This window comes from Nannobrachium achirus, assembly GCF_963921795.1.
Source record: "Nannobrachium achirus genome assembly, chromosome: 4".
NCBI classification, from domain to species: domain Eukaryota; kingdom Metazoa; phylum Chordata; class Actinopteri; order Myctophiformes; family Myctophidae; genus Nannobrachium; species Nannobrachium achirus.
The window spans coordinates 19,031,524-19,058,709 of NC_137813.1; the positions used below are offsets into that span (position 1 = coordinate 19,031,524).

The 27,186-nt window shown below is 40.7% G+C and overlaps 1 protein-coding gene across 1 annotated transcript in view; it reads left to right on the forward strand.

The window, feature by feature from the left end:
- LOC308284096 (uncharacterized protein) overlaps window positions 1-24,578 on the forward strand; it is a gene marked incomplete at both ends in the record, with an annotated part of 29,306 nt that extends 4,728 nt beyond the window's left edge. Inside the window, 24 exons of the mRNA XM_080724635.1 lie at window positions 74-215; window positions 1,924-2,064; window positions 2,669-2,721; window positions 2,830-3,026; window positions 3,155-3,336; window positions 4,336-4,473; window positions 5,483-5,591; window positions 5,923-6,100; window positions 6,260-6,401; window positions 8,111-8,251; window positions 8,856-8,908; window positions 9,017-9,213; window positions 9,342-9,523; window positions 10,523-10,660; window positions 11,670-11,778; window positions 12,110-12,287; window positions 12,447-12,588; window positions 14,298-14,438; window positions 15,043-15,095; window positions 15,204-15,400; window positions 15,529-15,710; window positions 16,710-16,847; window positions 23,932-24,040; window positions 24,372-24,578. Of these exons, the coding sequence (XP_080580761.1) occupies window positions 74-215; window positions 1,924-2,064; window positions 2,669-2,721; window positions 2,830-3,026; window positions 3,155-3,336; window positions 4,336-4,473; window positions 5,483-5,591; window positions 5,923-6,100; window positions 6,260-6,401; window positions 8,111-8,251; window positions 8,856-8,908; window positions 9,017-9,213; window positions 9,342-9,523; window positions 10,523-10,660; window positions 11,670-11,778; window positions 12,110-12,287; window positions 12,447-12,588; window positions 14,298-14,438; window positions 15,043-15,095; window positions 15,204-15,400; window positions 15,529-15,710; window positions 16,710-16,847; window positions 23,932-24,040; window positions 24,372-24,578 (3,449 nt within the window). The remainder of the gene's footprint in view (window positions 1-73; window positions 216-1,923; window positions 2,065-2,668; window positions 2,722-2,829; window positions 3,027-3,154; window positions 3,337-4,335; window positions 4,474-5,482; window positions 5,592-5,922; window positions 6,101-6,259; window positions 6,402-8,110; window positions 8,252-8,855; window positions 8,909-9,016; window positions 9,214-9,341; window positions 9,524-10,522; window positions 10,661-11,669; window positions 11,779-12,109; window positions 12,288-12,446; window positions 12,589-14,297; window positions 14,439-15,042; window positions 15,096-15,203; window positions 15,401-15,528; window positions 15,711-16,709; window positions 16,848-23,931; window positions 24,041-24,371) is intronic.
- Window positions 24,579-27,186: the final 2,608 nt, after the last annotated feature.

The following is a 27,186-nucleotide window of genomic DNA, read 5'->3' on the forward strand; positions in this document are numbered from 1 at the left end:
TGCTAGATAATCTAGACCAATAACCTAACTGTGAAAAGCCATAAAAATGTTTATGTTCCTTCCGTGTGGCCAGTGGAAGGAGCAGTACCCAGCTGTACAGAGGGACAGTATCTACCCAGGTTCCTGCCTCCCACCCCGGCTAACAGAGCACAGCTCTACACCCCTGTTGGTCACACACTGGAAATCACCATCAACACAGAGGCAACAAACTCTACGTGAGTAAAAGACAACAAGATTGAGGCCTCTAGTTTTTAGGACAGTAAACTGGAGCACTGATATGTCATACATTTAAACCTAACCCTGCATGGATAGGTTGCTTTAAATAGACTAAAATAGCAAATCTACAAAGTGAGCATTGGTGTAGAGGGGTTAAAGGTGTGAAAATACAACATATTAATAAAAAAACATAATTAAACAACACTGATTGTCAAACAAATTGATGAAATCTATGAAAAAGTTTAATTTGCAACACAATGTGTTGGACCCCTTCGCTCAGCTAAGGGGTCCTTGGCCTGAAAAACGTTGAAGACTTCTGGCTTACAGTAAAGAAAATATATCCATTAGAATGATTATGTCTGTCTGCACAAGGTTGGTTTGCAAAACTGGTTGTTAGAGTTGATCAAATATGGCATCCTATATTGTGTAGGCTATAGCTTTGATGTACAGATTATAGATTGTTTGAGATTTTTGATTCTATTGATTTATTTTTTCCCTTTCTTTTTTTCTTTTGTTATTCTACTACCTATGACCTATATGTTTTAGATTACTATTTCTATGGGTTAGGGTTAAGGATTAATGCTGCATTCACACTGAGAGAAGCCAAGCTAATGGTTGGCTTGGTAATTCAATGTAATGTCTATGCAAACCAGCTTTTAAAATTTCCATGCTCGAAAAAAAAGCTTGGAAATTTTAAAAGCTGGTTTGCATAGACATTACATTGAATTACCAAGCCAACCATTAGCTTGGCTTCTCTCAGTGTGAATGCAGCATAAGAGTGTGTGCTAAATGCCTGAATTGTAAATTGTAAATTGCATATATGAATCAAGATTCTACTACAATGCCTGTTTCTCTCCTCTAATGTTTTTTCTTTTTTAACATATTTATTGAGTTTTCTTTTTTTTTACAGAGAACATCAAACATATTTTTTTTACAAACATAAAACAAAAACAATCCCGTAACAAAACCACAACACAATATAAAGGAAAACAACAACAACACAATTACAACAAAAAAACAAAAAAACAATAACAACAATTTACATATTTTCTTTAGACATACAGAGCACACATACCTACAACACCCAGATTCCCATGCCACAAGGCCGTATAATTGGCTGCAGAGGGAAAACGTCTACCCCACTCCCGGTTCCTCCATCAAATGCGAAAGATCGTTGCTCTTGACATAATGAATAAAATTCCCCCATATTTTCTCAAATAACTCTTGTTTGTTTTTGAGAGTGTATGTGATTCTTTCCAAGGGAAGGCACAAAGATAGTTCCCTAAACCACTGAGCGATGCTGGGTTTCCCTGTCTTTTTCCATGAAATGGCGATAACCCTTTTGGCTTGTAGGAACCCAAGGTCCAGAAATGTTATCTCGCAATTAATGTTTTTAATATTTTAGTTTAGTGTTTAGTGTGGCAAAAATCAAGAACCGCAGATAAATATGATCCAGAAGTTTACGTCAATAGCAATAATCTGTTCTTCATTTCAAGTTTCTGATATAGAAAAATAACAGATTGCTGAATGCTGTGATTGTGATTGTGATGCATTCAGCCAAGCCATATACAGTAATACGAATTATTCATGTACTTAATTAATTAATTTAGTTGGTGTTTTGTTGTCCTATGTCCCCAACGTTTCTAAAAGTCTGAAGATCTAAATTAAGGCTTTTGAACCATGTTCACTTCTTTGGTGGTGTTGTAGGGTCTCAGAGCTGCTGTTCAGTGGACCCCACAACATGAACCTGTCTGAATCAGCACAAGGACAGTTCATTCTGAGATGGACGCCACAATCAGAGGATGGAGAACATCACCCTGTCTGCTTTGTCGCTCAGGCCAACAATGGGTCAGCAACCATTTAAATGTAACCTTTTAGACTTAGGGTTATTTTCAATCGGATCGTGTGTTTATCTCACTTGTTGAACACACACATAAAAAGGATATATTCCATTCTGAGATCGCTAAATAGCAAAGAGAGTTTCACCTGCCGATCAAGGAGTTTCAGACAGGATTATCATGATTGTTCCAATTTTAATTTCATGGTTCAGTTTGAATACAATGTCCAAATTATGCAAATTATGATTTTGTGCAATATGTTTAAAATGAACCAACACCAACCTCTGTTGGCACCATCTAGTGGGGTGCAGACCCCTGGTTGGGAAATACTAATTTACACAGGCCTGGCTTGGCAACCCAGCCTGGTGGGGATATGTGCTCCACAGAGCACCGCTTTCTAGAACCATATAAAGTATTGGCTGGATAATAACTAGACCCAAAGAACCGTAATCAAACACAGCTAGGATATTTTGAAATTCAAAGCAATAGTTTAGTATTAGTAAATTAATCAATGTATTAACTACTGTATACGCCATTTAGTTTGTTCTACATTAAGATAGTCAAAACATTAAGATATTACAAAACCCCTGTTTAATATGTATTTGTTTTCTCAGTTCAGCCAAATATCAATCGGAGCTTCGTTGTGTCATTGTCAGTGTCTCAAACGGTGAGTGAAACTATGGTACACCTGTTTACTACTGCATAATCTTTCACTTTCCATCAGTGATGATGATGTTTGAGGAGGCCTAATTATCTTTATGTTCACCACCTGCAGCAACAACAACCACAACCCCGACTGCAATACAACCAACTACATCCAGCCAACACACTTCTATGACAACTGCAGCTACAACCACTCCACTGATTACAACTACTATTACAGCGTATCATGGAGGAGCCCAACAGAACAACTTTTGTGGAACTGTCATGACCTTTGACCCAAAGGACATAAACGCAGATGGATGTATGACGGTAGGTACTGGGCAAGATTATATACTTAATGAAATAAATTAACGTTAAAACAAAAACTAGAATAAAAAGTAAAATAAAAACACTTTATGTAACAGAAATACTTTGATGTCATTACCTCATAATTATAGGTGGTCCTGCACTATAAGACAACCTTCACATCATGCACAGATTCGGACACATGGGAATGTTATGGGGATTGTGGCAATGTGACCCTACTGGAGGTGGACATGGTGCAGAACACCACGGAGTGGTGTCAACGAGAAGGAATCATGACTCGACTGGTTCCCAGCCACGCTTACTTCTGGATGCAGTGAGTGAAGAGGAATTCACTATGACACAACGAAAACAACGAGACTTTAAATACCATTTTCAAGTTTTACACAGTAGGATATTTCATTGGTATCTAAATCTCCAGCCTCTCATGACTTGGCTGAATGAGAGGATCAGGGTTTGTCCATCATGTGGCAAAGCTATGTTGACTGCAACTGTATCTGTAACCATGTACATATTTGTAGGACTACAAATGATGATTTTCTTAACATTTATTATATTGATTATGTTTTTTATAATCAAATTGTTGCTAATTTTTCCAAGCTCATAACGTTGCATGATGTGATGTGATGAGCTTGTAGATGTGCTATTTTCAAAAATATTATAACTAAACAAAAGCTAAAAACCTTTCCCCAAAATCAACTGACCAAAATGGGGATCAGAATCAGAATAAGATACGATAAGAATAAAATTGTTTAATACGTTTAGTACATTAACTTTTTTCTATTTTTGTTTCTCAATTGCTTCATCTGACACAGTGTGAGAAGGATTATAACAGAAATATGTTATAAATTGTATTATACAGTCATCTGACACTTTTTATTGTGACAAGTTACTATGAAAAGCTCCACCGGCTGCCTCTCCGTCTGTCCATCACGTCACATTTTTGTCGCTATCTCCGCCACCGTTATCCCTATTGATGCCAAACTTTGCACACACACTCCTTGGATCGCAAATCACAACCTCCGCCCCTGATTTCTCACATGGCCCTCTTCTAGCGCCACCATCAGGCCGATTTTTGCAAAACACATTTCTTTACACAGCTCCTACAGATTTTGCCCTAAAATCACGCAAAGCGGTACACAGTATCTCTAAAGTCATGTCATGAACATGGATCTGTCCCATTTCCCATATTACAGTACCTCCCGATTGGCTACGATTTACTTCTAAAGTTTGTGTATGCGACGTGACGGTCGCTTATCTCCCCATTAGGGAGTCTTACTGGTAATAATAACAATAATAATCTTATCTCCCACAGGTTACGAGGTGGTAACTGGATAAGTAACACAAATAACATTACGAACTGGGATGCTCTAACGTATGTGAACCTCAAGACCAGATCTGACACTGGGAAAGCCAACAGGTCTCCTCAGACCACCATCATACCTTCACTACGGTAACATAATATACTTACTGTTGTTTTGTTCTTATTCACTAATAAGAGACCACACCTCTGCTCAGGTTAACAGCGTTTATTGAACAAGTGAGATGTATGCATGCAAGACTGCGAGTGTGTGTGTGTGTGTGTGCGTTGCTGAGGAGCCCGAGGCTCAGGATGGGGAAGCAGCCTCGGGAGCGAGACGACCCGGTTTGCTCGGTCCGTGAGCCAACTGTCATCTCTGCTCCTGCACTGCCCACCTCGATGCTCCTAGGAAATAGGGAAACGAAAGTTAGTGTGATGAAACGAGAAACGAAGTTAGCATGGCAAAGCGATTCGAATGAAGGTGGTGACTGGGGAGGGGGTGGGGGGATTTGCGTTCTACGTGAGCAGAGTCAAACAGGTAAGTGACATGATCTGAGGTGTATTTATACTGTGTGATTGCTGTGCGATTGGCCGATAGGGAGAACACGGGTGTAGTTAATAAGGTGATAAGGAACGTGAGTGGCTGCGGAGAGCAGAGGCTATGTGGATGGCTGAGCGAGTGGTGACGGAGATCGCAGTGGGTGGTCTCCACTCCTGAACTTGCGTTGGGCACAAGTGCACAACTACATTAGTTATTACTCATTATGTAGCAGAAAGGCTGATGACCATTATAGGGTAATATCTCCTCTGGACAAAGGGAGAATTTCCCTTTAGGCTAATGGTTAAGATGTTGACTTCCCACGTGGGAAACCAGGGTTCATATCCTGGGGGTTTTACAATTAGCTGGAGCTGCTTCATACAATAAATACTGTGACACACACATGATGGTTTTACTGGGACATTTAATGGTTCAGAGGCGTAATTTTATATTTTTTAAATACTAATATGTAGACTCTACTATTCAAATTAACTAAAGCACAATGTAAATTCAGTTTTAGGATCAAATATGTTCGTAATACTATTATTATACGAGATACTTCAACAAACAAACAAATTATATAATCTCATTCTGTTTTTCTATCCGTCTCTCTCTGTCTCTCAGAGTTCCTTCTAACTGTGTGAGAAACTTCGACCTGTTAGCATTTGACCCAGATGGAGACCAGGTTCAATGCTATCCTAGTGCTCTTCCTTCTGTTCTCAACATGTCAACCGTGAGTTGAATGCTTTTATTTTGTAAATAAGAAGATGGATTTCACTTTACTGTTGCCAATTAAAATTGTATGATTTCTGATGCTATCACAAATGTATATTAAGTCGATCAGAGAGGCTTATTGTCTGTATCAGCCGAGAACACAGGAGTCTATTCCTGCAATCCACCCCTGGGAGATGGATTGTTGAGGTGGAGCGCCACACCATCAGGTCCTAGTACTTACAGCTCCACTTGCCTCAAACAAACAGTGCTACTCATAAGCTGAGTTGGCGGTGCCTGGAATCGAACCCTTAACCTTGTTCGTGTCCTGTGTCCCTTCTGTGTTCTTTCAGGATTGCACTTTGTCATTTGCTGCGACCAACAGCAGTAATGAGGGTCCCTACGCTGTCCAGTTGGAAATAGTTGACTTTCCCAACCAGAATATCAACCTTACAAGACCTGGAGGATCTCAGCTCATTTACAATACCAGGCAGTATCTCAGCACTATACCTCTACAGTTTGTTGTCAAAGGTACACAGCAAAACCATCAGTTCATATAAAAAATAGACCCTTGCAGGTGTATTTTCTATGGGGTTTCAGCAACTCAACCCGTTAATTGCTAGATAATCTAGACCAATAACCTAACTGTGAAAAGCCATAAAAATGTTTATGTTCCTTCCGTGTGGCCAGTGGAAGGAGCAGTACCCAGCTGTACAGAGGGACAGTATCTACCCAGGTTCCTGCCTCCCACCCCGGCTAACAGAGCACAGCTCTACACCCCTGTTGGTCACACACTGGAAATCACCATCAACACAGAGGCAACAAACTCTACGTGAGTAAAAGACAACAAGATTGAGGCCTCTAGTTTTTAGGACAGTAAACTGGAGCACTGATATGTCATACATTTAAACCTAACCCTGCATGGATAGGTTGCTTTAAATAGACTAAAATAGCAAATCTACAAAGTGAGCATTGGTGTAGAGGGGTTAAAGGTGTGAAAATACAACATATTAATAAAAAAACATAATTAAACAACACTGATTGTCAAACAAATTGATGAAATCTATGAAAAAGTTTAATTTGCAACACAATGTGTTGGACCCCTTCGCTCAGCTAAGGGGTCCTTGGCCTGAAAAACGTTGAAGACTTCTGGCTTACAGTAAAGAAAATATATCCATTAGAATGATTATGTCTGTCTGCACAAGGTTGGTTTGCAAAACTGGTTGTTAGAGTTGATCAAATATGGCATCCTATATTGTGTAGGCTATAGCTTTGATGTACAGATTATAGATTGTTTGAGATTTTTGATTCTATTGATTTATTTTTTCCCTTTCTTTTTTTCTTTTGTTATTCTACTACCTATGACCTATATGTTTTAGATTACTATTTCTATGGGTTAGGGTTAAGGATTAATGCTGCATTCACACTGAGAGAAGCCAAGCTAATGGTTGGCTTGGTAATTCAATGTAATGTCTATGCAAACCAGCTTTTAAAATTTCCATGCTCGAAAAAAAAGCTTGGAAATTTTAAAAGCTGGTTTGCATAGACATTACATTGAATTACCAAGCCAACCATTAGCTTGGCTTCTCTCAGTGTGAATGCAGCATAAGAGTGTGTGCTAAATGCCTGAATTGTAAATTGTAAATTGCATATATGAATCAAGATTCTACTACAATGCCTGTTTCTCTCCTCTAATGTTTTTTCTTTTTTAACATATTTATTGAGTTTTCTTTTTTTTTTACAGAGAACATCAAACATATTTTTTTTACAAACATAAAACAAAAACAATCCCGTAACAAAACCACAACACAATATAAAGGAAAACAACAACAACACAATTACAAAAAAAAACAAAAAAAACAATAACAACAATTTACATATTTTCTTTAGACATACAGAGCACACATACCTACAACACCCAGATTCCCATGCCACAAGGCCGTATAATTGGCTGCAGAGGGAAAACGTCTACCCCACTCCCGGTTCCTCCATCAAATGCGAAAGATCGTTGCTCTTGACATAATGAATAAAATTCCCCCATATTTTCTCAAATAACTCTTGTTTGTTTTTGAGAGTGTATGTGATTCTTTCCAAGGGAAGGCACAAAGATAGTTCCCTAAACCACTGAGCGATGCTGGGTTTCCCTGTCTTTTTCCATGAAATGGCGATAACCCTTTTGGCTTGTAGGAACCCAAGGTCCAGAAATGTTATGTCGCAATTAATGTTTTTAATATTTTAGTTTAGTGTTTAGTGTGGCAAAAATCAAGAACCGCAGATAAATATGATCCAGAAGTTTACGTCAATAGCAATAATCTGTTCTTCATTTCAAGGTTCTGATATAGAAAAATAACAGATTGCTGAATGCTGTGATTGTGATTGTGATGCATTCAGCCAAGCCATATACAGTAATACGAATTATTCATGTACCTAATTAATTAATTTAGTTGGTGTTTTGTTGTCCTATGTCCCCAACGTTTCTAAAAGTCTGAAGATCTAAATTAAGGCTTTTGAACCATGTTCACTTCTTTGGTGGTGTTGTAGGGTCTCAGAGCTGCTGTTCAGTGGACCCCACAACATGAACCTGTCTGAATCAGCACAAGGACAGTTCATTCTGAGATGGACGCCACAATCAGAGGATGGAGAACATCACCCTGTCTGCTTTGTCGCTCAGGCCAACAATGGGTCAGCAACCATTTAAATGTAACCTTTTAGACTTAGGGTTATTTTCAATCGGATCGTGTGTTTATCTCACTTGTTGAACACACACATAAAAAGGATATATTCCATTCTGAGATCGCTAAATAGCAAAGAGAGTTTCACCTGCCGATCAAGGAGTTTCAGACAGGATTATCATGATTGTTCCAATTTTAATTTCATGGTTCAGTTTGAATACAATGTCCAAATTATGCAAATTATGATTTTGTGCAATATGTTTAAAATGAACCAACACCAACCTCTGTTGGCACCATCTAGTGGGGTGCAGACCCCTGGTTGGGAAATACTAATTTACACAGGCCTGGCTTGGCAACCCAGCCTGGTGGGGATATGTGCTCCACAGAGCACCGCTTTCTAGAACCATATAAAGTATTGGCTGGATAATAACTAGACCCAAAGAACCGTAATCAAACACAGCTAGGATATTTTGAAATTCAAAGCAATATTTTAGTATTAGTAAATTAATCAATGTATTAACTACTGTATACGCCATTTAGTTTGTTCTACATTAAGATAGTCAAAACATTAAGATATTACAAAACCCCTGTTTAATATGTATTTGTTTTCTCAGTTCAGCCAAATATCAATCGGAGCTTCGTTGTGTCATTGTCAGTGTCTCAAACGGTGAGTGAAACTATGGTACACCTGTTTACTACTGCATAATCTTTCACTTTCCATCAGTGATGATGATGTTTGAGGAGGCCTAATTATCTTTATGTTCACCACCTGCAGCAACAACAACCACAACCCCGACTGCAATACAACCAACTACATCCAGCCAACACACTTCTATGACAACTGCAGCTACAACCACTCCACTGATTACAACTACTATTACAGCGTATCATGGAGGAGCCCAACAGAACAACTTTTGTGGAACTGTCATGACCTTTGACCCAAAGGACATAAACGCAGATGGATGTATGACGGTAGGTACTGGGCAAGATTATATACTTAATGAAATAAATTAACGTTAAAACAAAAACTAGAATAAAAAGTAAAATAAAAACACTTTATGTAACAGAAATACTTTGATGTCATTACCTCATAATTATAGGTGGTCCTGCACTATAAGACAACCTTCACATCATGCACAGATTCGGACACATGGGAATGTTATGGGGATTGTGGCAATGTGACCCTACTGGAGGTGGACATGGTGCAGAACACCACGGAGTGGTGTCAACGAGAAGGAATCATGACTCGACTGGTTCCCAGCCACGCTTACTTCTGGATGCAGTGAGTGAAGAGGAATTCACTATGACACAACGAAAACAACGAGACTTTAAATACCATTTTCAAGTTTTACACAGTAGGATATTTCATTGGTATCTAAATCTCCAGCCTCTCATGACTTGGCTGAATGAGAGGATCAGGGTTTGTCCATCATGTGGCAAAGCTATGTTGACTGCAACTGTATCTGTAACCATGTACATATTTGTAGGACTACAAATGATGATTTTCTTAACATTTATTATATTGATTATGTTTTTTATAATCAAATTGTTGCTAATTTTTCCAAGCTCATAACGTTGCATGATGTGATGTGATGAGCTTGTAGATGTGCTATTTTCAAAAATATTATAACTAAACAAAAGCTAAAAACCTTTCCCCAAAATCAACTGACCAAAATGGGGATCAGAATCAGAATAAGATACGATAAGAATAAAATTGTTTAATACGTTTAGTACATTAACTTTTTTCTATTTTTGTTTCTCAATTGCTTCATCTGACACAGTGTGAGAAGGATTATAACAGAAATATGTTATAAATTGTATTATACAGTCATCTGACACTTTTTATTGTGACAAGTTACTATGAAAAGCTCCACCGGCTGCCTCTCCGTCTGTCCATCACGTCACATTTTTGTCGCTATCTCCGCCACCGTTATCCCTATTGATGCCAAACTTTGCACACACACTCCTTGGATCGCAAATCACAACCTCCGCCCCTCATTTCTCACATGGCCCTCTTCTAGCGCCACCATCAGGCCGATTTTTGCAAAACACATTTCTTTACACAGCTCCTACAGATTTTGCCCTAAAATCACGCAAAGCGGTACACAGTATCTCTAAAGTCATGTCATGAACATGGATCTGTCCCATTTCCCATATTACAGTACCTCCCGATTGGCTACGATTTACTTCTAAAGTTTGTGTATGCGACGTGACGGTCGCTTATCTCCCCATTAGGGAGTCTTACTGGTAATAATAACAATAATAATCTTATCTCCCACAGGTTACGAGGTGGTAACTGGATAAGTAACACAAATAACATTACGAACTGGGATGCTCTAACGTATGTGAACCTCAAGACCAGATCTGACACTGGGAAAGCCAACAGGTCTCCTCAGACCACCATCATACCTTCACTACGGTAACATAATATACTTACTGTTGTTTTGTTCTTATTCACTAATAAGAGACCACACCTCTGCTCAGGTTAACAGCGTTTATTGAACAAGTGAGATGTATGCATGCAAGACTGCGAGTGTGTGTGTGTGTGTGTGCGTTGCTGAGGAGCCCGAGGCTCAGGATGGGGAAGCAGCCTCGGGAGCGAGACGACCCGGTTTGCTCGGTCCGTGAGCCAACTGTCATCTCTGCTCCTGCACTGCCCACCTCGATGCTCCTAGGAAATAGGGAAACGAAAGTTAGTGTGATGAAACGAGAAACGAAGTTAGCATGGCAAAGCGATTCGAATGAAGGTGGTGACTGGGGAGGGGGTGGGGGGATTTGCGTTCTACGTGAGCAGAGTCAAACAGGTAAGTGACATGATCTGAGGTGTATTTATACTGTGTGATTGCTGTGCGATTGGCCGATAGGGAGAACACGGGTGTAGTTAATAAGGTGATAAGGAACGTGAGTGGCTGCGGAGAGCAGAGGCTATGTGGATGGCTGAGCGAGTGGTGACGGAGATCGCAGTGGGTGGTCTCCACTCCTGAACTTGCGTTGGGCACAAGTGCACAACTACATTAGTTATTACTCATTATGTAGCAGAAAGGCTGATGACCATTATAGGGTAATATCTCCTCTGGACAAAGGGAGAATTTCCCTTTAGGCTAATGGTTAAGATGTTGACTTCCCACGTGGGAAACCAGGGTTCATATCCTGGGGGTTTTACAATTAGCTGGAGCTGCTTCATACAATAAATACTGTGACACACACATGATGGTTTTACTGGGACATTTAATGGTTCAGAGGCGTAATTTTATATTTTTTAAATACTAATATGTAGACTCTACTATTCAAATTAACTAAAGCACAATGTAAATTCAGTTTTAGGATCAAATATGTTCGTAATACTATTATTATACGAGATACTTCAACAAACAAACAAATTATATAATCTCATTCTGTTTTTCTATCCGTCTCTCTCTGTCTCTCAGAGTTCCTTCTAACTGTGTGAGAAACTTCGACCTGTTAGCATTTGACCCAGATGGAGACCAGGTTCAATGCTATCCTAGTGCTCTTCCTTCTGTTCTCAACATGTCAACCGTGAGTTGAATGCTTTTATTTTGTAAATAAGAAGATGGATTTCACTTTACTGTTGCCAATTAAAATTGTATGATTTCTGATGCTATCACAAATGTATATTAAGTCGATCAGAGAGGCTTATTGTCTGTATCAGCCGAGAACACAGGAGTCTATTCCTGCAATCCACCCCTGGGAGATGGATTGTTGAGGTGGAGCGCCACACCATCAGGTCCTAGTACTTACAGCTCCACTTGCCTCAAACAAACAGTGCTACTCATAAGCTGAGTTGGCGGTGCCTGGAATCGAACCCTTAACCTTGTTCGTGTCCTGTGTCCCTTCTGTGTTCTTTCAGGATTGCACTTTGTCATTTGCTGCGACCAACAGCAGTAATGAGGGTCCCTACGCTGTCCAGTTGGAAATAGTTGACTTTCCCAACCAGAATATCAACCTTACAAGACCTGGAGGATCTCAGCTCATTTACAATACCAGGCAGTATCTCAGCACTATACCTCTACAGTTTGTTGTCAAAGGTACACAGCAAAACCATCAGTTCATATAAAAAATAGACCCTTGCAGGTGTATTTTCTATGGGGTTTCAGCAACTCAACCCGTTAATTGCTAGATAATCTAGACCAATAACCTAACTGTGAAAAGCCATAAAAATGTTTATGTTCCTTCCGTGTGGCCAGTGGAAGGAGCAGTACCCAGCTGTACAGAGGGACAGTATCTACCCAGGTTCCTGCCTCCCACCCCGGCTAACAGAGCACAGCTCTACACCCCTGTTGGTCACACACTGGAAATCACCATCAACACAGAGGCAACAAACTCTACGTGAGTAAAAGACAACAAGATTGAGGCCTCTAGTTTTTAGGACAGTAAACTGGAGCACTGATATGTCATACATTTAAACCTAACCCTGCATGGATAGGTTGCTTTAAATAGACTAAAATAGCAAATCTACAAAGTGAGCATTGGTGTAGAGGGGTTAAAGGTGTGAAAATACAACATATTAATAAAAAAACATAATTAAACAACACTGATTGTCAAACAAATTGATGAAATCTATGAAAAAGTTTAATTTGCAACACAATGTGTTGGACCCCTTCGCTCAGCTAAGGGGTCCTTGGCCTGAAAAACGTTGAAGACTTCTGGCTTACAGTAAAGAAAATATATCCATTAGAATGATTATGTCTGTCTGCACAAGGTTGGTTTGCAAAACTGGTTGTTAGAGTTGATCAAATATGGCATCCTATATTGTGTAGGCTATAGCTTTGATGTACAGATTATAGATTGTTTGAGATTTTTGATTCTATTGATTTATTTTTTCCCTTTCTTTTTTTCTTTTGTTATTCTACTACCTATGACCTATATGTTTTAGATTACTATTTCTATGGGTTAGGGTTAAGGATTAATGCTGCATTCACACTGAGAGAAGCCAAGCTAATGGTTGGCTTGGTAATTCAATGTAATGTCTATGCAAACCAGCTTTTAAAATTTCCATGCTCGAAAAAAAAGCTTGGAAATTTTAAAAGCTGGTTTGCATAGACATTACATTGAATTACCAAGCCAACCATTAGCTTGGCTTCTCTCAGTGTGAATGCAGCATAAGAGTGTGTGCTAAATGCCTGAATTGTAAATTGTAAATTGCATATATGAATCAAGATTCTACTACAATGCCTGTTTCTCTCCTCTAATGTTTTTTCTTTTTTAACATATTTATTGAGTTTTCTTTTTTTTTTACAGAGAACATCAAACATATTTTTTTTACAAACATAAAACAAAAACAATCCCGTAACAAAACCACAACACAATATAAAGGAAAACAACAACAACACAATTACAAAAAAAAACAAAAAAAACAATAACAACAATTTACATATTTTCTTTAGACATACAGAGCACACATACCTACAACACCCAGATTCCCATGCCACAAGGCCGTATAATTGGCTGCAGAGGGAAAACGTCTACCCCACTCCCGGTTCCTCCATCAAATGCGAAAGATCGTTGCTCTTGACATAATGAATAAAATTCCCCCATATTTTCTCAAATAACTCTTGTTTGTTTTTGAGAGTGTATGTGATTCTTTCCAAGGGAAGGCACAAAGATAGTTCCCTAAACCACTGAGCGATGCTGGGTTTCCCTGTCTTTTTCCATGAAATGGCGATAACCCTTTTGGCTTGTAGGAACCCAAGGTCCAGAAATGTTATGTCGCAATTAATGTTTTTAATATTTTAGTTTAGTGTTTAGTGTGGCAAAAATCAAGAACCGCAGATAAATATGATCCAGAAGTTTACGTCAATAGCAATAATCTGTTCTTCATTTCAAGGTTCTGATATAGAAAAATAACAGATTGCTGAATGCTGTGATTGTGATTGTGATGCATTCAGCCAAGCCATATACAGTAATACGAATTATTCATGTACCTAATTAATTAATTTAGTTGGTGTTTTGTTGTCCTATGTCCCCAACGTTTCTAAAAGTCTGAAGATCTAAATTAAGGCTTTTGAACCATGTTCACTTCTTTGGTGGTGTTGTAGGGTCTCAGAGCTGCTGTTCAGTGGACCCCACAACATGAACCTGTCTGAATCAGCACAAGGACAGTTCATTCTGAGATGGACGCCACAATCAGAGGATGGAGAACATCACCCTGTCTGCTTTGTCGCTCAGGCCAACAATGGGTCAGCAACCATTTAAATGTAACCTTTTAGACTTAGGGTTATTTTCAATCGGATCGTGTGTTTATCTCACTTGTTGAACACACACATAAAAAGGATATATTCCATTCTGAGATCGCTAAATAGCAAAGAGAGTTTCACCTGCCGATCAAGGAGTTTCAGACAGGATTATCATGATTGTTCCAATTTTAATTTCATGGTTCAGTTTGAATACAATGTCCAAATTATGCAAATTATGATTTTGTGCAATATGTTTAAAATGAACCAACACCAACCTCTGTTGGCACCATCTAGTGGGGTGCAGACCCCTGGTTGGGAAATACTAATTTACACAGGCCTGGCTTGGCAACCCAGCCTGGTGGGGATATGTGCTCCACAGAGCACCGCTTTCTAGAACCATATAAAGTATTGGCTGGATAATAACTAGACCCAAAGAACCGTAATCAAACACAGCTAGGATATTTTGAAATTCAAAGCAATAGTTTAGTATTAGTAAATTAATCAATGTATTAACTACTGTATACGCCATTTAGTTTGTTCTACATTAAGATAGTCAAAACATTAAGATATTACAAAACCCCTGTTTAATATGTATTTGTTTTCTCAGTTCAGCCAAATATCAATCGGAGCTTCGTTGTGTCATTGTCAGTGTCTCAAACGGTGAGTGAAACTATGGTACACCTGTTTACTACTGCATAATCTTTCACTTTCCATCAGTGATGATGATGTTTGAGGAGGCCTAATTATCTTTATGTTCACCACCTGCAGCAACAACAACCACAACCCCGACTGCAATACAACCAACTACATCCAGCCAACACACTTCTATGACAACTGCAGCTACAACCACTCCACTGATTACAACTACTATTACAGCGTATCATGGAGGAGCCCAACAGAACAACTTTTGTGGAACTGTCATGACCTTTGACCCAAAGGACATAAACGCAGATGGATGTATGACGGTAGGTACTGGGCAAGATTATATACTTAATGAAATAAATTAACGTTAAAACAAAAACTAGAATAAAAAGTAAAATAAAAACACTTTATGTAACAGAAATACTTTGATGTCATTACCTCATAATTATAGGTGGTCCTGCACTATAAGACAACCTTCACATCATGCACAGATTCGGACACATGGGAATGTTATGGGGATTGTGGCAATGTGACCCTACTGGAGGTGGACATGGTGCAGAACACCACGGAGTGGTGTCAACGAGAAGGAATCATGACTCGACTGGTTCCCAGCCACGCTTACTTCTGGATGCAGTGAGTGAAGAGGAATTCACTATGACACAACGAAAACAACGAGACTTTAAATACCATTTTCAAGTTTTACACAGTAGGATATTTCATTGGTATCTAAATCTCCAGCCTCTCATGACTTGGCTGAATGAGAGGATCAGGGTTTGTCCATCATGTGGCAAAGCTATGTTGACTGCAACTGTATCTGTAACCATGTACATATTTGTAGGACTACAAATGATGATTTTCTTAACATTTATTATATTGATTATGTTTTTTATAATCAAATTGTTGCTAATTTTTCCAAGCTCATAACGTTGCATGATGTGATGTGATGAGCTTGTAGATGTGCTATTTTCAAAAATATTATAACTAAACAAAAGCTAAAAACCTTTCCCCAAAATCAACTGACCAAAATGGGGATCAGAATCAGAATAAGATACGATAAGAATAAAATTGTTTAATACGTTTAGTACATTAACTTTTTTCTATTTTTGTTTCTCAATTGCTTCATCTGACACAGTGTGAGAAGGATTATAACAGAAATATGTTATAAATTGTATTATACAGTCATCTGACACTTTTTATTGTGACAAGTTACTATGAAAAGCTCCACCGGCTGCCTCTCCGTCTGTCCATCACGTCACATTTTTGTCGCTATCTCCGCCACCGTTATCCCTATTGATGCCAAACTTTGCACACACACTCCTTGGATCGCAAATCACAACCTCCGCCCCTCATTTCTCACATGGCCCTCTTCTAGCGCCACCATCAGGCCGATTTTTGCAAAACACATTTCTTTACACAGCTCCTACAGATTTTGCCCTAAAATCACGCAAAGCGGTACACAGTATCTCTAAAGTCATGTCATGAACATGGATCTGTCCCATTTCCCATATTACAGTACCTCCCGATTGGCTACGATTTACTTCTAAAGTTTGTGTATGCGACGTGACGGTCGCTTATCTCCCCATTAGGGAGTCTTACTGGTAATAATAACAATAATAATCTTATCTCCCACAGGTTACGAGGTGGTAACTGGATAAGTAACACAAATAACATTACGAACTGGGATGCTCTAACGTATGTGAACCTCAAGACCAGATCTGACACTGGGAAAGCCAACAGGTCTCCTCAGACCACCATCATACCTTCACTACGGTAACATAATATACTTACTGTTGTTTTGTTCTTATTCACTAATAAGAGACCACACCTCTGCTCAGGTTAACAGCGTTTATTGAACAAGTGAGATGTATGCATGCAAGACTGCGAGTGTGTGTGTGTGTGCGTTGCTGAGGAGCCCGAGGCTCAGGATGGGGAAGCAGCCTCGGGAGCGAGACGACCCGGTTTGCTCGGTCCGTGAGCCAACTGTCATCTCTGCTCCTGCACTGCCCACCTCGATGCTCCTAGGAAATAGGGAAACGAAAGTTAGTGTGATGAAACGAGAAACGAAGTTAGCATGGCAAAGCGATTCGAATGAAGGTGGTGACTGGGGAGGGGGTGGGGGGATTTGCGTTCTACGTGAGCAGAGTCAAACAGGTAAGTGACATGATCTGAGGTGTATTTATACTGTGTGATTGCTGTGCGATTGGCCGATAGGGAGAACACGGGTGTAGTTAATAAGGTGATAAGGAACGTGAGTGGCTGCGGAGAGCAGAGGCTATGTGGATGGCTGAGCGAGTGGTGACGGAGATCGCAGTGGGTGGTCTCCACTCCTGAACTTGCGTTGGGCACAAGTGCACAACTACATTAGTTATTACTCATTATGTAGCAGAAAGGCTGATGACCATTATAGGGTATTATTACCCGGCTCGTTTGGGAGCTTGATTCTGATTTGTCGACTGCTGAAATCAGCGGTGAATTATGAGCGTATAATGACCGCTCCGCTCTATAATTCACCGCTGCCTAATCAACGGCTCAGAACAGCTGCTGCAGTCAGGATGCGCTGCGTGAATTTAGTGCCGTATCCAACATGGCAGCCATGTAAACAAACACACAGCGACATTTACAACTAAACGTTGCTCTGAAAAATGTTTTAAAAACCATTTGAGGCGAGAAATAGACAACGCAGTAACAGAACATGGATTCTATTTGACCAGTACTTCCTTGGTTTCCAAGGCGACCGTGTTGCGCTCGGGGGGACGCACTTTCAGCCGTCTGTAAACAAGGAAATACTTTGTTTTGTTTTTAGTTTTGAGTCAAATTATTAATTTTATGTATTAGCCGGGTAATAAGTGCTATAAGGTCTTGCTGCTTGGTCATTATGGCTTATATGTGTGACCAGATGGACACGAATAGTATTGTTGAATAGATTAAAGTGACAACGCCACTCCCAAATACAGGGTGGGAGACCCGCTTATCTTATGCATTTACTCTGTTATCGTTATGACCAAATAAATAGTCCCCACTCAGGATGACATGACAGACAGAGGCTTTTGTGTGTACAAAACAATTAACATCTTTATTCACATAGCAGTATTAAAAGGCTCCACAAATGACACTGTGTGTCTGTACCACTTCAATGTACCGGGGGTCAATAACACTTGATAGAATCACACCACTGCAAAAGGGTTAAGAATAATACAGCTAAATAACACTGCACACTGTTAGTAAAACTGACTTAAAACACTGCACACTTAACATGGGGAAGGGGCAAGCACGGTCACTAACTAGGTGGTACAATAAATGGAGATTCTTATAAAACTGAACAAAAGGAGGAGGCACTTGAGCATAGCAACTATTCTAAAACTAACATGAGGAAAAGAGCAATGGCTGCCTGCTGACCACAGCCATGTGTCACCAGTACAGCTTGCAATATACAAATGCACAAATTAGTTACCATATACAACCCACATTACATAATGCATACTATACTGGAAAGCTCAGCTTCATACCTCTCGGCCCGAAGCGCTTGGGCACCCAACAGGTAGGAACATGAGCTGACCAGGAACATCTGGGTATGGCCCTCTATGATACAATACAGAACATAATATTAGTTAAACACCAAAAACGGTATAAAGGTTTAACTCCTGTAAACAATGGTTAAACACCATAAACCTCGTACAATATATGCACATGGACCTTGTTGCTAAAGTACAATGAACATAATTTACTGCCTACCTCAAGACTCTGCTAGTGCGTGTGTTTGGTTTCTGGTTATCACCCCAAACACAGCAAGTCCTGTCCAGGACCACCAGAGAATCTAGAAGTGCAGTAACATCAATGAGTACTTGTAAAACTCCTCATAAAACCAACAAAAGATGCATAATCTACAGTGTCAAGGCATTTGGTAACATACCTCTTGTAGTTATAATTTGCACACAGCAGAGCACCGGCACTTGCCGAGTCGACGCTCACAGCTCCAAACAACAGCCTCGGCGCACGAGAACAAACGCTACTCAGCTGTTCTCACGAGAGCTCCCTTATAGACGCTCTGCTGTGCTACCGTAGCCTGCTCTGAGCTCCCAGGTCCTAGAGTCCCACCCGTCACATACACCCCCACTTTAAAAGGTTGCCGTCCCGGTAACATCAAACTCAGGTCCAACGCACAGTGGTAAAAACCCGGTCCTCACGGCAGCAACTAACTAAAAAGGGGAATAAGGGAGTGGGTGCCGGGTTGCGGTTTTAGAGCAGCCGGGGGTGAGTCTTGACTCAAAAGAAAGGGGATGCCGTATTTTCCCCATTCAATTTTCCTCAGAACACCATTGAAACCAACTTATGGACTGTTCAGCTCCTCTGGAGAAGACATTTGAAAAGGGACAGACTGTTCAACTCCACTAGAGAAGACATTTGAAAAGGGACAGACTGTTCAACTCCACTGGAGAAGACATTTGAAAAGGGACAGACTGTTCAACTCCACTGGAGAAGACATTTGAAAAGGGACAGACTGTTCAACTCCACTGGAGAAGACATTTGAAAAGGGACGGACTGTTCAACTCCACTGTCTAACGCACAGACAGTGACTTTCTCACCTCCTCCACCCAACCTTCTACAGTCAACCCATCCTACACTATAGCTCCTGAAAAGCGTGGGCATTTCCTTTCCCTTGGTGCATATACTGTACATAGACCCTCTCAGGTGGTACATCATTGCTGACATTGTTAGCAGCTACATGGCTAGATAGACCAGGGGCCGCTACATTCACTGTCTCATTACCCCTGTCTTTGAGACGATTATTCTCTGCCTGTAGCTGTTTGACAAGTTCAGACAAAGCCTTGATTTGATCCTCAGGTTCACCCATTTTAATTTCTCACTGCCAAAATGTCAATACCCTGAGCGGCACCAGAAATGTCCACAGAATGCATCCATATGGTACTGCAGCTAGAGGGCGGTGGATGTCCTCTTGTTCTCCTCCTGGACAACCACTGCTCTTTTCCTCCCCAACCTGTTGCTCTACAAACTCAGTGCCTCCAAATAATAAAACACAAAAAGCCTCCGTGTCTACTGCCGACTAACGCCAAATGTGACCAGATGGACACGAATAGTATTGTTGAATAGATTAAAGTGACAACGCCACTCCCAAATACAGGGTGGGAGACCCGCTTATCTTATGCATTTACTCTGTTATCGTTATGACCAAATAAATAGTCCCCACTCAGGATGACATGACAGACAGAGGCTTTTGTGTGTACAAAACAATTAACATCTTTATTCACATAGCAGTATTAAAAGGCTCCACAAATGACACTGTGTGTCTGTACCACTTCAATGTACCGGGGGTCAATAACACTTGATAGAATCACACCACTGCAAAAGGGTTAAGAATAATACAGCTAAAGGTGTCTACACACCAAACAGCCTACAGGAGACTCCTTCTGACTGTACACAGACTGCAAAGAACTGCAAAAAACTAAGCACTTATTTTTTATTTTATTTTTTTCAGACGACGCCGACTGTAGTTACTGTATGGCAGTGGTGCCAGGTCTGCTCCTTATAAGCAACGTTGATCCTGTTTTCCTATAATGTTGCTAGATGTGGGTTGCTTTTGTTTGGGCTTGTTTCTGAAGTGTAGTTGCTTATTTGGCCTTGCTTTCAACATTATTTTATAAAATAACTAATGTAATAGAGTTCAGAGGTGAAACTGGTCGCGCTTTTGGGCTTATTTTCATAGACCTGGTCGCGTATTTCACTCACAGAATCTGGCAACCCTAACCCGGCCGGAGGCAGCTCTGTTCTCCGTGCAGAGGAGGAAAAAAAAGAAAACAACACCACGGGCACTTGATGGACTATTACTAGCCTACTACTAGCTTTGCTTTGGATCCGATTGGAATAGGAATTGAGAGTTGAGATTGAGAATATGGTATTTAGTAAAAATATGCGACGGGAAAATGTCTCTGGCTTGTTTTGGCTTGGTTTTGGAGCAGTAGTAAACTATTCTACAACTCCCTCAATCTTACCGACGGCGAGGGGCGACTGAACAAAACTGAGCAAGTCCAGTTTTCCAGTTTTCGGTCGATAAGGTTCCCGACCCGCTGCCGAAAACCTGACGATGAGCTCCCGTTCGGCAACAGACGCTTTCCGCCGCCTTCCGCCGCCGAATCGTCGCCGAATCTGTGCGGTTAAAAGTGGCCTTAAATAACACTGCACACTGTTAGTAAAACTGACTTAAAACACTGCACACTTAACATGGGGAAGGGGCAAGCACGGTCACTAACTAGGTGGTACAATAAATGGAGATTCTTATAAAACTGAACAAAAGGAGGAGGCACTTGAGCATAGCAACTATTCTAAAACTAACATGAGGAAAAGAGCAATGGCTGCCTGCTGACCACAGCCATGTGTCACCAGTACAGCCTGCAATATACAAATGCACAAATTAGTTACCATATACAACCCACATTACATAATGCATACTATACTGGAAAGCTCAGCTTCATACCTCTCGGCCCGAAGCGCTTGGGCACCCAACAGGTAGGAACATGAGCTGACCAGGAACATCTGGGTATGGCCCTCTATGATACAATACAGAACATAATATTAGTTAAACACCAAAAACGGTATAAAGGTTTAACTCCTGTAAACAATGGTTAAACACCATAAACCTCGTACAATATATGCACATGGACCTTGTTGCTAAAGTACAATGAACATAATTTACTGCCTACCTCAAGACTCTGCTAGTGCATGTGTGTTTGGTTTCTGGTTATCACCCCAAACACAGCAAGTCCTGTCCAGGACCACCAGAGAATCTAGAAGTGCAGTAACATCAATGAGTATACTTGTAAAACTCCTCATAAAACCAACAAAAGATGCATAATCTACAGTGTCAAGGCATTTGGTAACATACCTCTTGTTATAGTTTATGAAGAGACCATTTTAAAATCAGACAGCGTCGGTCGTCGTCCTAGAAACGGCAGATGTTGGACATGGTGACAAAACGCGAGGCTGTCCGCGTCAGTGCCAATATTAAATTTTGTCAAAATACCGATCCGAATCTTGTTTAGATTAAGTTTGTAGACTCACGTTGTCGCGCTGTGGACCGTGGTGCTCCGTACTCCGTAGGTTGCTTTTTGTTAGTGTTTGAAACAGGAAGACAAACAAACCACTTCTTCCTGTCACTGTCTAACAATATATGTTTTATCAATAATTAAAACTATTTGCCATGAGTAAACGTGTCACGTAGAATACATTCATTATTCAGACCATTTAAAGCGTACAAATAAACGCATCACTAAATGAATGAATACAAATTAAAAATAAAAAGAGTCAACGGGATTCGATCTCCTCTCATTCTCGGCATAAAATCTCCATCCTAGAGCATGGACCTCTGCACCACGATGGACACGGAGAGTATGATTTGTTCTAAAAAAAGAAAAAATAACAATAGGAGATATTTCCAAAGAAAAGGGGAGATAGGTAGCCTTATGGCCTTAGTCTATATTTTGAAGGACGGTCAGGGGGAGGCTTTGTCATTTTTTATACCAGTTCGAGTTGTTCTAACTAATCTGATGAATGATGGCGAGTGAGGTGTTGTGAGACAAATCGGTTGCCTATTAAACAGCCGAGTTGGAAATCAGTGTCAATGTCTCAAGTTAATCCAATGACCATGTCGTCTGTGTGTTTGGATGGCTGTTTGTCTTTACTATGTAACGGGATTATAATTCAGGGATGCTGTGGCCATCGTGGCGTTGCGGTCTATGCTTCAGACCGTTGGCTTTATACCAAGAATGGGCGGAGATCGAATCCCGTCTTGACTCTTTATATTCTTATTTGTATTCATTCATTTCATGATGCGTTTATTTGTACGCTTTAAATGGTCTGAATAATGAATGTATTCTACGTGACACGTGTACTCATGGCAAATAGTTTTATTTATAAAACTTATATTGTTAGACAGTGACAGGAAGAAGTGGTTTGGTTTGTCTTCCTGTTTCAAACAACAACAACAAGTAGCCTACGGAGCACCACGGTCCACAGCGCGACAATGTGAGTGTCCTACGTTTCTTAATCTAAACAAGATTCGGAACAGTATTTTGACATGGTAATCGGAAACATTAAATATCGGCACTGACGCGGACAGCCTCGCGTTTTCTCGCCATGTCCAACATCTGCCGTTTCTAGGACGACGACTGGCGCCGTCTGATCTTGAACCAGTCTCTTCAAAAACTATAACACCTGTGGCACTTGCCGACGCTCACAGCTCCAAACAACAGCCTCGGCGCACGAGAACAAACGCTACTCAGCTGTTCTCACGAGAGCTCCCTTATAGACGCTCTGCTGTGCTACCGTAGCCTGCTCTGAGCTCCCAGGTCCTAGAGTCCCACCCGTCACATATGGACACTTCGGGGTGATAATTCCCCTCGGCTCCGCCTCGGGGAATTATCACCCCGTCGTGTCCTTATAAGCCATAATGACCGCGCAGCAAGACCTTATCGCATACATATCTCCTCTGGACAAAGGGAGAATTCCCCTTTAGGCTAATGGTTAAGATGTTGACTTCCCACGCGGGAAACCAGGGTTCATATCCTGGGGGTTTTACAATTAGCTGTAGCTGCTTCATACAATAAATACTGTGACACACACATGATGGTTTTACTGGGACATTTAATGGTTCAGAGGTGTAATTTTATATTTTTAAATACTAATATGTAGACTATACTATTCAAATTAACTAAAGCACAATGTAAATTCAGTTTTAGGGTAAAATATGTTCGTAATACTATTATTATACGAGATACTTCAACAAACAAACAAATTATATAATCTCATTCTGTTTTTCTATCCGTCTCTCTCTGTCTCTCAGAGTTCCTTCTAACTGTGTGAGAAACTTCGACCTGTTAGCATTTGACCCAGATGGAGACCAGGTTCGATGCTACCCTAGTGCTCTTCCTTCTGTTCTCAACATGTCAACCGTGAGTTGAATGCTTTTCTAATGTAAATAAGAAGAGGGATTTCACTTTACTGTTGCCAATTAAAATTGTATGATTTCTGATGCTATCACAAATGTATATTAAGTCGATCAGAGAGGCTTATTGTCTGTATCAGCCGAGAACACAGGAGTCTATTCCTGCAATCCACCCCTGGGAGATGGATTGCTGAGGTGGAGCACCACACCATCAGGTCCTAGTACTTACAGCTCCACTTGCCTCAAACAAACAGTGCTACTCATAAGCTGAGTTGGCGGTGCCTGGAATCGAACCCTTAACCTTGTTCGTGTCCTGTGTCCCTTCTGTGTTCTTTCAGGATTGCACTTTGTCATTTGCTGTGACCAACAGCAGTAATGAGGGTCCCTACGCTGTCCAGTTGGAAATTGTTGACTTTCCCAACCAGAATATCAACCTTACAAGACCTGGAGGATCTCAGCTCATTTACAATACCAGCCAGTATCTCAGCACTATACCTCTACAGTTTGTTGTCAAAGGTACACAGCAAAACCATCAGTTCATATAAAAAATAGACCCTTGCAGGTGTATTTTCTATGGGGTTTCAGCAATTCAACCCGTTAATTACTAGATTATCTAGACCAATAACCTAACTGTGAAAAGCCATAAAAATGTTTATGTTCCTTCCGTGTGGCCAGTGGAAGGAGCAGTACCCAGCTGTACAGAGGGACAGTATCTACCCAGGTTCCTGCCTCCCACCCCGGCTAACAGAGCACAGCTCTACACCCCTGTTGGTCACACACTGGAAATCACCATCAACACAGAGGCAACAAACTCTACGTGAGTAAAAGACAACAAGATTGAGGCCTCTAGTTTTTAGGACAGTAAACTGGAGCACTGATATGTCATACATTTAAACCTAACCCTGCATGGATAGGTTGCTTTAAATAGACTAAAATAGCAAATCTACAAAGTGAGCATTGGTGTAGAGGGGTTAAAGGTGTGAAAATACAACATATTAATAAAAAACATAATTAAACAACACTGATTGTCAAACAAATTGATGAAATCTATGAAAAAGTTTAATTTGCAACACAATTTGTTGGACCCCTTAACTGCTTTCGCTCAGCTAAGGGGTCCTTGGCCTGAAAAACGTTGAAGACTTCTGGCTTACAGTAAAGAAAATATATCCATTAGAAGGATTATGTCTGTCTGCACAAGGTTGGTTTGCAAAACTGGTTGTTAGAGTTGATCAAATATGGCATCCTATATTATGTAGGCTATAGCTTTTATGTACAGATTATAGATTGTTTGAGATTTTTGATTCTATTGATTTATTTTTTCCCTTTCTTTTTTTTCTTTTGTTATTCTACTACCTATGACCTATATTTTTTAGATTACTATTTCTATGGGTTAGGGTTAAGGATTAATGCTGCATTCACACTGAGAGAAGCCAAGCTAATGGTTGGCTTGGTAATTCAATGTAATGTCTATGCAAACCAGCTTTTAAAATTTCCATGCTCGAAAAAAAGCTTGGAAATTTTAAAAGCTGGTTTGCATAGACATTACATTGAATTACCAAGCCAACCATTAGCTTGGCTTCTCTCAGTGTGAATGCAGCATAAGAGAGTGTGCTAAATGCCTGAATTGTAAATTGTAAATTGCAAATATGAATCAAGATTCTACTACATTGCCTGTTTCTCTCCTCTAATGTTTTTTCTTTTTTTTAAACAATATATTTATTGAGTTTTCTTTTTTTATTGATATTTTTTTTTACAAACATAAAACAAAAACAATCCCGTAACAAAACCACAACAGTGTATGTGATTCTTTCCAAATGAAGGCACAAAGATAGTTTCCTAAACCACTGAGCGATGCTGGGTTTCCCTGTCTTTTTCCATGAAAGGGCGATAACCCTTTTGGCTTGTAGGAACCCAAGGTCCAGAAATGTTATCTCGCAATTAATGTTTTTAATATTTTAGTTTAGTGTTTAGTGTGGCAAAAATCAAGAACCGCACATAAATATAATCCAGAAGTTTACGTCAATAGCAATAATCTGTTCTTCATTTCATCCATCCATCCATCCATCCATCTTCAACCGCTTATCCGGAAACGGTTTGCGGGGGTAACAGTTCCAACTGAGACTTCCAGATTTCCTTATCCTGCGCAACTTCTTCCACTCCCTCTGGGAGTATACCGAGGCGTTCCCAGGCCAGTCTGGAGAAATAATCCTTCCATCTGGTCTTTGGTCTGCCACGGGGTCTCCTCCCAGTGGGACATGCATCGAGGACCTTCCTAGGAAGGCGCTCGGGGGGCATCCGTACTAGATGCCCGAACCATCTAAGCTGACTCCTTTCCAAGTGAAGGAGCAGCGGTTCTACTCCAAGTCTCTCTCGGGTGATTGAACTTCTCACCCTATCTCTAAGGGAGATACCAGCCACCCTTCTGAGAAAACTCATTTCGGCCGCTTGTACCCGAGACCTTATACTTTCGGTCATGACCCACACTTCATGACCATATGGTGAGAGTGGGAACGAAGATTGCTCGAAAGACAGAGCTTTGCCTTACGGCTCAACTCTTTTTTCTTCACAACAGTGCGATTCAGCGACTGCAAAACCGCTCCTGCTGCTCCGATTCTCCGGCTGATCTCCTTCTCCGTCTACCCCTTTCTCTCACTTGTGAACAAGACCCCGAGATACTTAAACTCCTTCACCTGGGGTAATGTCTCATTCCCTACTTGGACTGCACAATCCATCGGTTCCCTGCTGAGAACCATGGCCTCAGACTTTGAGATGCTGATCCTCATTCCGGCCGCTGTACACTCGGCTGCGAACCGATCCAGTGAGAGCTGAAGGTCTTGGACCGATGGTGCCATCAGGACCAAGTCATCCGCAAAAAGCAGTGACTCAACCTTTAGCTCACCAAGCCTTATACCTTCTCCACCACCACTTCGCCTCGAGATCCTGTCCATGAAAATCACAAACAGGATAGGTGACAAGGCGCAGCCCTGGCGGAGGCCAACCCCCACCGGAAAAGAATACGACTTATTACCGAGCACACGGACACAGCTCTCACTTTGGGCATACAGAGATTGGATGGCCCTCAACAAGGTCCCCCTCACTCCATATTCCCGCAACACCTCCCACAGAACCTCCCGGGGGACCCGGTCATATGCC